Source organism: Leptopilina heterotoma, unplaced genomic scaffold, assembly GCF_015476425.1.
Source record: "Leptopilina heterotoma isolate Lh14 unplaced genomic scaffold, ASM1547642v1 Lhet_16, whole genome shotgun sequence".
Taxonomy (NCBI): Eukaryota; Metazoa; Arthropoda; class Insecta; order Hymenoptera; family Figitidae; genus Leptopilina; species Leptopilina heterotoma.
This window is the reverse complement of record NW_025110874.1, coordinates 454,071-466,864: the sequence shown is the minus strand read 5'-3', so window position 1 is coordinate 466,864 and position 12,794 is coordinate 454,071. Positions and strand designations below refer to the sequence as shown.

General features: G+C 29.1%; 1 protein-coding gene across 1 annotated transcript in view; it reads right to left on the bottom strand.

Annotated features, from left to right (window-relative positions):
- Positions 1-6,123: 6,123 nt before the first annotated feature.
- LOC122498797 (homeotic protein empty spiracles-like) overlaps positions 6,124-12,794 on the bottom strand; it is a 37,209-nt gene continuing 30,538 nt past the window's right edge. Inside the window, exon 3 of the mRNA XM_043606708.1 lies at positions 6,124-7,687. Coding sequence (XP_043462643.1) covers positions 7,460-7,687 — 228 coding nt within the window. The 3' untranslated portion in view covers positions 6,124-7,459. The remainder of the gene's footprint in view (positions 7,688-12,794) is intronic.

Genomic DNA, 12,794 nt, shown 5'->3' with positions numbered 1-12,794 from the left:
TACCACAGAAGCATTCTTGGCATCATTAAAAAGACTTTTCTCTAGGAGAGGGATTTCAAAAACTATCAGTTCTGATAATGGAACAAATTTTGTTGGTGCTAGCCGCGAGTTGATCGAATTGTATAATTTATTTGAGTCTAAAGAACACAACGAAATAGTGCAGGAATTTCTTGCTAAACAAAGAATCAAGTGGAATTTTAATCCTCCACGCTCTCCTCATTTTAGCGGTTTATGGGAAGCTGCAGTTAAATCCTGCAAGCACCACCTTATTCGCACAGTAGGCGATACTCTATTAACATATGAGCAATTAGAAACCTGCCTTATTGAAATCGAAGCCATCCTTAACTCCAGCCCACTTACACCTCTATCCTCGGATCCTACAGATTTGCAACCCTTGACTCCTGGGCATTTTCTTATTGGTGGCTTACTACTGAGCTTTCCGCAAGAAGACTTCACTGATACTCCCTCCAACCGTCTATCAGCATGGCAGCATGGTCAAAGATTACGTCATCATTTCTGGAAACGGTGGTACCGCGAGTATTTAAATCAGCTGACGGTACGCAGCAAATGACATTCTCTCAAAGGAGAATCAATCAACGTTGAAACAATGGTTGTTATTAATGATGACAACCTGCCTCCTCTTCAATGGAAGATTGGGCGAATTATCAACGTTCATCCTGGGTCTGATGGTGTCATCCGAGTAGCAACTGTGAAGACTAGTACAGGGGAATATAAACGTTGCGTAAAAAGACTTTGTCCCTTTCCAATTGAGAATAATGTAGAATCTGACCAATAATTGCAGCAGTAATAATTTGATTTAAAATTCTGTGTTGTAAATAATAGAATTTATATTGTTAGTAGCAAATTTTAATTGTTGAACCTGATAGTTCAAGGCGGCCGGCATGTTGCGTCGCAACAAATTAAATTTTTGATTTTATAATTAATTCTTTTGAATTTATATATATATATACATATATATATATTTTCCACAATAACTTATATTACCTTTACACAAATAACAAACTCGAAATTCCAAACAAAACTCAAAATTTACTACACTCAATTCAATTCTCAGATTATCCTTTGCATTTTTTATTATACATTTTCCCAAAGCAAGAAAAGTATTTCAAAACTTGTATTTTTATAAGAACTGTAATTTCGCTTTTCTAAATTGTCGAGTGGTAATTTAGAAAAAGGTTGCCATTAAAATGTTCATTGGGACAAACATGGATCATCTATCTCTTTAGGATTAGGACCATTGTTAGAGGATAACAATAACTCGTCGTTGTATAATTACCCTAATATAACCCCACATCTTATGAGTTTTCCTGCCTCCACCTTTTTGGGTTTTTCCTACAAGTAACCAATCCTAGACAAATCGATCCCTCCTCTGCCAAATTTGGCACATCCCTCTCATCCCCAATACCTCACCACTTACCAATCTTTCCAAAAAACCTCAGATATATTCGAGAACTCTGTAAGCAAAGGATAAATTTTAAACTTCTTTTTACATTAAACATAACGCGAAATTTCTAACACGATGCACACAAACATCTGTAATTTGACATTATTCAAAAATATAGTTGTAATTAGAGTTGAATTTCTCTAATTGTTGTTATTATTCTTAACCTTTCTGATAATTAACAAAAGAGTTTGATTATTTCAGAACCACACATTAAAATAAATGTGTGGAATTAACAATTTGTTTGAAACCGGCAATTGAACACACTGTCAATCTATAAAAAATATACCCAGAAAATTTTCTAAACAGAAATTTAAACACATATTTGAAATATATAATTGTCTTTTACGGAAGATGAAAAAGTGAAAAATAATGTTTATTTGTTTGCAATATGAATGGAAGGAGAAAAGAATAAAAGCTAAAAGAATAAGCTAAGGAGGCCTGAGGTCTCCCAGAGAAAGTAACAGTATCCGAATGAATGGATTCCGGGCGAGGTGTGCGAGCAGCATCTTGTAGGATTGTGTTCAGAATGAACGCAAACTGTGAGGGTAATTTGCAACACCGGCAATTTACATAATTAGCAGTTCTGAACTCGCGGCCCCCGGCCTCCCTCTCTCTCTCTATTCTCTCCTGGTTTATCTCTCTTTCGATCCCATCCCAACCCAATGAGCCTCTCTCCTTCATCTGCCCTTTGGCATAGAGATTTTTTAACTCTTCCCCTAGGCGACAAATTTTTTTAAGTAAAAAGAACTTTTATAACTGGTTTACAGAAATGCTTACATTTCTTATGTCTGAAAAATAATTCTTTTGATAAATATTTTTTATAATATTCTTTTAAATTACGTTTCAAATTGTGCTCTTTTTGGAAATTATCCAAGTTGAAATTTAGAAGATACTAAAATCTCCACATAATCGGACCAAATGGAATCTGTGGGGACTCATAGAGGGTCTAATAGTAATATAGTAATACCCAACATCTAAAAGTGAGTCTACATGGAGAGAAATATATCTAATGTTTATAGTATAAGTAGGAAACTGATTTCTGCGTTTCTAGTATGAACATTTCCTTTAAAAAAGCAATAAAGGTTTTAATATTGTAGGTATGATTAGTGATTATACTAGAAAAGTATTTTTCGGTATTAGACTCTTGCAACTGAAGATTAGGCCACGCCCGCTTTATGTATATGTATCGTACGTGGCGGGCGTGGCCTAATCTTCAGTTGCAAGTCTGGATCTCTGTAAGAGAAGTCACCCTCGGACCTTTATTAGCAAGACCTTTATTTTGTCACAGACCTCTATAAGCGAGAGTCGTGACGATATATTTTAAAACGTTATTAAACAAGTCGACAATCTTAAAGTAGAAAAAGCAAAGAAGAATAACTAATTTTTTAAGAATTTATTAATAAATAAAATATTTCAGTTTAACTCATACACTGTAACTTTTAAGCTGCTTCCAAAAAGATATGAAAAGCATATCCCAGTGGTCACAGACATCCGTGGGATATCCTTTTCAGAACGTTCTTAGGACATTAAAAAGAAACATACTTAAAATATCCTAAAGATATCTTAACAATGTCATAAACAATATATCCTCTGAAGATGTCTTAAAGGCGTCTTGACAAAATTCTATTTGTCTGGCCTGAAGACATCCAAATGTGTCATATGCGGGTATTTTCAGGAAGTATTTGGAACATTCTCAGAAAATGTTGAGAACATTTTTGGGACACATATATGAGACATTCTCTGGAGATGTTTAGAACGCCCTAAAATGTTCCACGAAATTTCCAAATGTGTTCAAAGCTCGTTCTGAACATCTCCAAAGAATGTCTCATATGTCCTAAAAATGTTCTCAACGTGTCATGAGAATGCCACAAACATGTTCTAAAAATGTCCTTAAAAATTATTGTGTTTATTGAAACTTTAAGTGTCATTGAATAAGAACAAAGAAAGAAAAATGTCCTTAACAATTCTTGTGTTTATTGAAACTTTAGATACGTCACTAAATAAGAACAAGACAACAAATTTTTTTATTTGGTCAGTTCCATAAAAAATCAGATCCGCTGTTTTCAAATTCTTAAATCTAACTTTTGATTTATCATTACTAACTTCAGAAACCCCCAAATAACAAATTCTAAAGAAATCCAATTATGTAAATTGATTGTTACTATAATTTTCCAATTCTATCTACTTTGACTATTTGAGGTAGCGATTTCTATAATGATAAAAATAGGTTCTTCGTGATTATCAATCATCTTTCAATTCTGAGCTTTAAAGTTAATAATTTAAACTTTCATTTGAGCCCTTTTATATATTTTTATTATGTTGCGTTTTTATTTTACAGTGCTTCAAAAAGAGCTAAAAATACGATTTCTTGACACTTCAATCTTGCTTTATATGGAACTGACCGAATGGAAAAACTTTGTTTGGCATATTCTTATTCAGTGACACCTAAAATTTAAATAAACATAATAATTTGTAAGTATTTCATGTAAGATTTCACATAAGATTTCCTATCACATATTTCACACAGGATTTTATACGGGATATGACATGATATTTTATTAGAGATCCAATGAAGGAATTTTTAAAGGGTTAAAAATTATTTAATTAAAAATTAAATAATAAATTGTATTAGTTTTCAGCTCTTATAGGCTTCCGCAATGCTTTAATATATACAAGGAGATCCTTGTATCTTAATGATAAGAGAGAATAATTTCTTTTTGAATTGAGAAACATTACAATAAATGTATTGTAGCTGAAATCCTAGATCTAATAACAAATCACATTTACACAGTATATGATCTTCCCAGAAGCTTCCAGTGGAATCTTCGTAATCTTCCTTTGAAAGTTTAAGGGAAGCTTATTCCTTAAATCTCAAACTGTTCGCCTTAAAGGAAGAAGTAAAGGAAATTTATTCTTTATTCCATAAAAATAAACAAAAGCTAGACATTTTGAGCTTTAAGAAAGATTTCCTTCAACTGTCAAAGAAAGATTAGGAAGATTCCACTGGAAGGTTCTGGAAAGATCTTGTATTGTGTGGGTATTAATGTGGAAATTTCTAAAGATTCGAAACCTACATAATATAATATTAAAAAGTCTGTAGCTTCTTCAGACAATAATTTATTTGTCATTTATCTTAAAGTTAATATTAATATAATTAATTCATGTAATTTAGCATTATGTGCAAATAAATTTTCCATTCACACAATTCATAAAGATTTAATTCCAATTCTTTAAGAATACCTTTTAATATCCATAAATACTTGATTACGATTACAAATTTATTAATTTAACTTCTTTCACATATTTTTGTTAAGTAATGGTCTAAATTAATGGGAGTAATTATAATCTTTCTATCTTATTCATCATAATAAAAAAAATTAGGAAGACAAAAACAAAACTCGCCCACGTTTGTTCTAGTAGCAATAAATTTCATAACAAATTGAAATTATTCATTAAGTGTGAATGGATCTGTTCAGCGAATAAAAATGAATGAAAATTGACTTAATACGTATAAATTAAAGTTGTGTAAATATGGGAATTTGTAACTTTAAATTTATCCAATCAAGGCCGCAAAGAATTGCGAAATTTGAATAGACACGCTATCCTTTTAGACACTCACTTAATTACGAACAGAAAGTATCCACGATCATCCTGCTGTAATTACTTCTTTGCAGCAAACGATTATCAGCTACCATCACTCCTTGCGACCAGTAAATGAACTTTCAAACTTGCTGGACCGCTACCGCGCGAGGGAAAAAGAATTACGAAAATGTGTACCAAACAAAATTAAAATCTTATTTTTAATTAAAATTTAAAATCAATTCTCAAAAAAAGTAAATCTAAACAGAATGAAAAAAGTAATTTTAAATTGATCGAAAATTTGTATTCTAAATCAAATCTGAAAAAAACTGAATACTAGCATCTTAAGAAGACTTTCAAGTCAAGGATTTCAAAAAATCGATTTTTACTTTTTTGCTTTAAAACATTCCTTAGTACCTATCATAAAATTACTGTTCCAAAACACTTTTGAAAACTGGGAGACACTTTACTCGAAATCTACTGAACCGATTTTCAAAAACTAAAAACCATTAGATTCTTTATCTACAAAACTAGACAACAAATCTCAAAAATTTTACATTTTTACTCCCTGTTATTTTCTGTGGGGTAAATTGACCCAAAGACAAATCATTTTTTTCGACTCTTTAAGAAAAATGTATATAAAGAATTTTAAACATTTAAAAAAATTGTTTTTGATGTTTGTTGTCTAGAAAGAACCCTTTTAAAGAGAATAATGCTCCAGAAAGTCTCCTTCAAATATAATTTCATTTCAATTTTATACAAAATTTTCTTTAAACAACTTTCTTTAAGTAATGAATAGACAAAATAAATTATCAATTTATTCAACAATATTAAATTATTCACTACGTGATTAATAATGGTGCTGACGTTGAAATTAAAACGAGGAAATGTTAATAATCTAATTTTAATTATAAATACGAAAGGTACTATTGAAATGATAAGCAATCACTATTAGCACGAAAATGTGAATAAATTGTACAGCAAAGCATATTACATCTAAAATGTAACTGGTTGAAAGTAAAAAAACACTTGAATCAATACATGCACGAGGGAAATAAATAAAAAGAGAACAGTCACAATTATTGTGGAGAGGTTGATATAATTTATTTCGCTCTATCATTAGAACACGAACTGAGTCTTTTTATATTATCGTATAGAATTTTATGTCTCGAGTTCGTCAAGAGAAATCACAATTTCTTATTTACATATTATTTACAAGCACAAAAGCCACTTGTCCGAAAGCGTATACTTGCGAAAGTTTTTGTTAACTTCTAACTTTTTTGTTGCAATGATCATACAATATTTTTCACAAGAATAACAAGCACAAACAAACTTTTCTAAAAAATAACATTTTTACATTTACATTTTTTTAAAATTTTGTCACATTAAATAAATAGCTATTTATAATAATAAATAGATAATTTATCACACTATAGATAAAAATTGTCTTATTATAGAACACTGGAGAATTTAGAATTTACAAATAAAAATAATTGATTTTTTTTTTGAAGAATTAGAATCAAAATTCAATTAAAACAGTATAAATTCTTCTTTCGCAGGTCACAAGTTCGAAGTTGGCTTTTTCGAATAATTTAATAAAATTGTCAGTACAATTGAAACATCGATTTGACAAAAAGGAATACTGCTCGCCGAGAACATCGACTTAAATATTGTAAATACATCGTGTTACACTGGGTTTAAAATATTAAGTTTGGCACTTAATGCTTTTAATTTTTATGAAATTCTAGTCACTCTTTCTCTTTTCTTCCTGGTATTATTTACAAAATAGACACGAAGGATGCTTTATGATTCATTCGCGTAAGTGGCGCATTTAATATCTATTATATATATGTACAGTTACCTATGTCTGTACTCGAATTTTTTATGGGAGTCACATATGGCAAGATATATGTACATATATCAGTTGAACGTTGATTGCGTCCTAATCTTTGGAAGCAAATAAATAATCTTTTTTTTCAGTCAAATTTAAAAATTTCACATTCATTGTGATCAATTTTTTTTTACAACAAATGCCAAGGATACTTTTAAAAAATTCACAAGAAATTTTTTTAGACATTTTCGAAACTAGTCTTCTGTAACCAAAAATCTTTGATAATTCTAAGAATCGTTAAAGAAATTCATTAATTTTTCGTCGTCTATTTTCTAGTTCCACCGAAAATAAGACCAACCATTCTGTATAAGGAGACTACTTTGTCAGACAATACTGTCCCTTAACAGAAATTCAAGGCAAACAAAATTTTTGAGAAGTATCCGTATAAAGTGAACTATCGAGAAATCTTCATAATTATTTTTAAAAAAAACAATTTTTTTTTCTTATTGAAAACTATTTTCACTTGAAGCTTCGTAGTCTTTTCTCTAATTTCTGGATTTCTAATCCAGACATAATACGTCCAGCTACGCTTCGGACCCACTCGAACATTCATCAGCTTCCGGATCTATATGCTCCTCTTCCTCATCCTCAGGATGATAGTCGCCAGTTTCCTGTTGCCATTTGCTCACGTGATGAGTGTTTTTATTACCATTATTATTACTATTTCCTCCCGATTGTTGCTGTGCTTTCGCCTCCTCCTCCTGCTGCATTCTTTTGTGCTTCGTTCTCCGATTTTGGAACCAGACCTTCACCTGTAATCATAAAAGTAGTCATTCTTTAAATTATTTTCTATAAAAAATATTAATTATCATTTTAGTTATAAAAATATTAAAATAATTCATAGTTTGTAATCAGATTAATAATTAGTTTAATTTAATCTAGAATTTTAATCAATTAGAGAAAAGTGAAGTAAAATTCTTCCAATTTGAATATTATTTAACATTATACCGGGTTGCCACGCTTTTTCTCATTTCAAATTCCCTGACTTTTCCAGGTTAAAAACGGAGTTTGACACAAAAATTTTATTTCAGTTTTCCCTGACTTTCCCTTGATTTCCTGACAAAATTCTTACTTTTTCCCTGACTCTAAAGAATATTCTAATTCAGTCTATAAATTATTACTCAGAAAAATGTTCTATTACTTCTTTTTTTAAATAAATCTTAATTCCATTAGAATTAAGATTTTCAAAATTTTCAAATTCAAATATCTCAACCTTTTTTGAAATTCAACAACTTCTGAGAATATTTTATAATAATTAAAGATGGCCGATTGATAAAATCATTATTTTATATTATAAAAATATTGTTATTGCAACTTCTTCAAAATTTTTTCCATCATTTCAATTCAATTATTATTTTCTACAATTTTAAACTAATATTCTTCTTTATATCAATTATTTTTAATATTTTTTTGACAAAGTTCTTTGACAATTTTCTAATCCATTTGTTTACAGTTCAATTTTACGAAATTTCGATTATAAGGTATATGTATTCCAAAATTTTTCAATGAAATATATATTAGAAAATAAAAACTTGAAGTAATTTCAAAAAAAAATTCCATTAAACTTATTCAAAAAAATTAAATCTACACAATTTTTAGTTAAAAGTATGAAAAATTCAAACTTTCAAAGATTATAATCTGATATCTTTTTAAAATTCAATTATTTCTTTTTATATCTAAAAATTCGAGCTATAATACTTTGCATTTAATTATTATCTAAAATTTTTAATAAAATTATTCATTTTTAAATCAATTTTTATAAGAAAATTCTACGAGAATTCAATTATTTAAATACAAAAATAAATAATTTATTGATGAACTGTTTCTCAGAAATGAATTCTCATAAATAATTTTATCAAAAAAATTTTTAAATAATTAAAATTCTTTTGAAGAATTTTAATAAAATTTTTAAGAATAATTTCATTTTTCAAGACATTTGATTAAAATTGCAATAAAAATAATTGAATCGCAGTAAAAAATTGGATTAATTATGAAAATAATAAAATTATTGCGAAGAATTGAATTCTGAGAAAGAATTTTATCAATAAATTTTTAAATAATTAAAATTCTTCAAAAGAATTTTAATAAAATTTTTAAAAATAATTTCATTATAAAAAAATTGTACATAATTGAATGCCCATGAAATTTTTATTATCTTGGTGAATTTTATTATTTATAAAGATAATTGATATTTTCACCAGAATTTTTGTAAATTTTTAACCATAATTGAATTTCTGCGAAGAATTTTATTACAATTTTTAAAAATAATACCTAAATTCTAATAAATAAATTATAGTAAACCTTTTTAAGATAATTGAATTCCTTTGATTAATTTTTAATAAGTTTCTATTTTTAAGAATAATTACATTTTTCGAGGAATTCAATTAAATTATATTAAAAATAATTGAAATTCTGCGATGAGTTTTATTATTTTCTAAAAAAATTATTGAATTCCTAAAAAGAATTTTATTAAATTTTTTTTAAATAATTGAATTCTTTACTTTTGTAAAATTTGATTAAAATAGTATAAATATTAAAAATCATTGAATTGAGGAAACTTTTTGAAAATAATTGAATTTCGAAGAAAAATTTTATTATTTATAAAGATAATAATTGAAATTTTGACGAGAATTTAACAAAATTTTGAAAATAATTGAATTTCTGCGAAGAATAAATTTTACTTCTTTAAAAATAATTGAATTTCTGCAATTATTTTTAACTGATCCACAATTCAGTTTCTTTTTGCGTTTTTAAGTAAAATTCTTTTATGAATCCATTATTTTTAATAATTAATTAAATATATATTAACCCCTTCACTGTATGATATGAATATCAATGAATATTCTAAATTTTTTGGGGCCGCTGAATCCGAATCTTTGATCAGAATTAAAAAATTCAAAATAGCGGCTTCAAAATTTTTAAAGTTTATGAATTTGGCTGAAAATGCGCTCATTCGGGGGTTTGAGGTCTTTAAATTCTAATCTTTAGTCAAAATTTAAAAATTCAAAATGGTGAACGAAAAAAATTAAAATCCGTAAACTTTGAAATTTTTTGATCGCCATTTTGAAGCCACCATTTTGAATTTTTGACCAAATATTTGGATTCAGCGACCCCAAAAACATTAAATATAATGATATCAAGTATTAAAAAAAATTTAGCACATTTGTAGCATAAAAACCTTATTTTGACTAAACTGCTAAGGGTTTAAAAATTTCAAATTAAAACCATTCAAAGTTAATTTATTTATAAAAATTGTAGAATTTTTTGTTCAAAAAGAGGAAGAAAGATGGTAGATCCATATTTATTTTATAGATTTAGAGCATTATGTCTAAGTAAATCTAAACCGTCGCCATTTTCTCAAACCCTCATAGGATTGTTGAGAATTTTAATTCGCACCCTCGATATTTCACGTCCCCCCTTTGGTTGGTGTGTGTGTGAGTGTATGCCAATCCGGCTGCGATGAACTCGATTTTTCCCCCTCCACTACTCCTTCTATAAAGTTTTTGGGGTCACCAAATTAAGTGGCAACTAGTTAAAGCTTCCCTCCGATTGCAAACGTTTCAGAAACCCAAAATGGGGGATCAATCCCTAAAACTAGTATCCGATTACAATGGGTTGTCCCATTTGAATCGGAAAGGATGAATGTCCGCATTCACTCTCCCTATTTATTGTCAGCGAATTGACTACTGCTATACTGAACATTTTGTCCAACAGTGTGTGAACATATAAACCATATACGCACAAAACGGACATTGTGAAAGGGTGACAAAAAAAAGAAGAGAAAATAGGGGTAACTCATTTTATATATAAGTATCAATGTAGAATATCAGTATTGTGTCCGTTACGCTCAGAAGTCTATAGATTAAGGGTTCGTTTTCGATCAAATTTCACGTTTCTCTAAACCCTATTTATAATATGATCAAGGTTGGTTTTGACAAGCACAGGATTAGCGTCCGTCGCAGAGAGTCTGCCTTCCATTCACGACAGACATTTCAAAACTTGTTGATATTTTGGAAAATTTGACTTTTTTATACTCTTAAAATCCTTTTTTGAAAAGCTATTTCATTAACTTGTTGTGACTCGTAACGTTTGAGATAGTAAATATTTTTATTTTCATCTTATCGTTCCATCAGGTTAGAAAAACCGTGATAACCTGATCCAATAATGAAATGTTAATGAATTCAATGAGTCTTTACATTGTGTTCAATTGCTTTTAATGTATATCATAAAGTACGCGAATCAAATTTTTTTTATCTGATAAAAACGACGTTTCATAAACATTAAGAATCATAGTAGCACATCATTTTCTCTCAACTTACATAATTTTATAAATAGTGTTAGTTTTTTTAAAATTAAATATGCATTTAGTTTTTTTTTGGGTACAATTATATACACAAAGTATCGTTATTAATATATGCATTATGAAATATTTATGTCTGGTTAATTAAAATGTAGATGATACTGATGAATTTTGTATACAGATAAAATTAAATTGAATTATGAAATTGTATGCAAATACCCGTGCAAATAAAAAAATGGAATTAATAAATTAGTATTACATAAAAAAATAGATAGGGTGATGATTAAAACTAATGAGAAAATTTTTTCTCAATTGAATACAATGCATAAAAACAAGATTTGAATTGAATAAATGAAAAGCATCATCAAACATATAATTTCGAAAAGTAAAAATTGGCAAACATTAAATCAATCTTGTAATCGAATGATCACACACGTGTTATAGCAATTGATGGGATATAGTACTTTGCAACTTTCCCCCTTTATAAAAGCAGGGCACTTATTGGGTGATTAAGAGGACAAATAGAACAACCCCTTTTTAGTGAGTATTATCATTTCACAATATAACCCACCCCAAAGTCGGAGGAGTCCCTATCCAAATCATTGCACGAAGAAATTCCGCTTCGTTTAATCGAGTTACCCCATTTGGTAATCACCCTCTGTGCGATGGGTTGCTATGGAGACCACGAGTTGTCCTGGCCTCCGATTGGCTGACTGCTTCATTCCCGGATGCTACAGCCATCCCCGCGACATCGCAATCCGAGAATAGTACTCATGATCGCCCCACACTCCAACTCTCTTGAATTTACACACGATCTTGTCATGCTGTATGGGAGCTGTGAACACGTGGAGAGCAATGTTCTTTTTTTCCATTTTTTTCAACTTATTTTTTTTTTATTTCGAAATTGCTGCTTCCAGCACGTCATTGTACAAACAGCAGTTCAGAGAACAAGAGGACGAGGGCGAAAATCAATATTGCAAAACAAGAAAGTGAATTGAATTTCATCAGAGTATCAGACGAGTAAATAAAATACTTTTTTTTTTGAAGTAAATAAACAAAATCGAAGCTATGTGTTTAAAACGAGGGGTAGAATTCAATTCATAGATTTGTTCTATACTATTCATACCACCCTTGTGTAAGTATATCAATCTTCCATGGCAAGCTTATAAGCTTCTGTAGTAAACTTGCAGCAATCATAATTTGGAATGTTGCACTAATTTTTTACGACAAGCTTGTACAGTTAACATTTTACTATCTCAGACAAGTTTTCCAAGTAAGTTTTATTGTATATACTATCTAGGTGAAGAATTACTAAGCTTCATCTACCAGGAAGCAAAAAAGAAAATTAATTTTTATAGAATCAGTCTTATCTGATTGTATATACAGATAGTTTATAGCCAACACTAAAACTATAATAAAGACCAATAATGATTTTATAAAAATCAAATAATTGAGACTCCTAATAATCTCGAATCATCATCTAGTTTTGGAGCGTTATATGAATATATATTTATTTCGCTTCAAAATATAATCAGCACCCTAGAGAATGATGAAGTCTA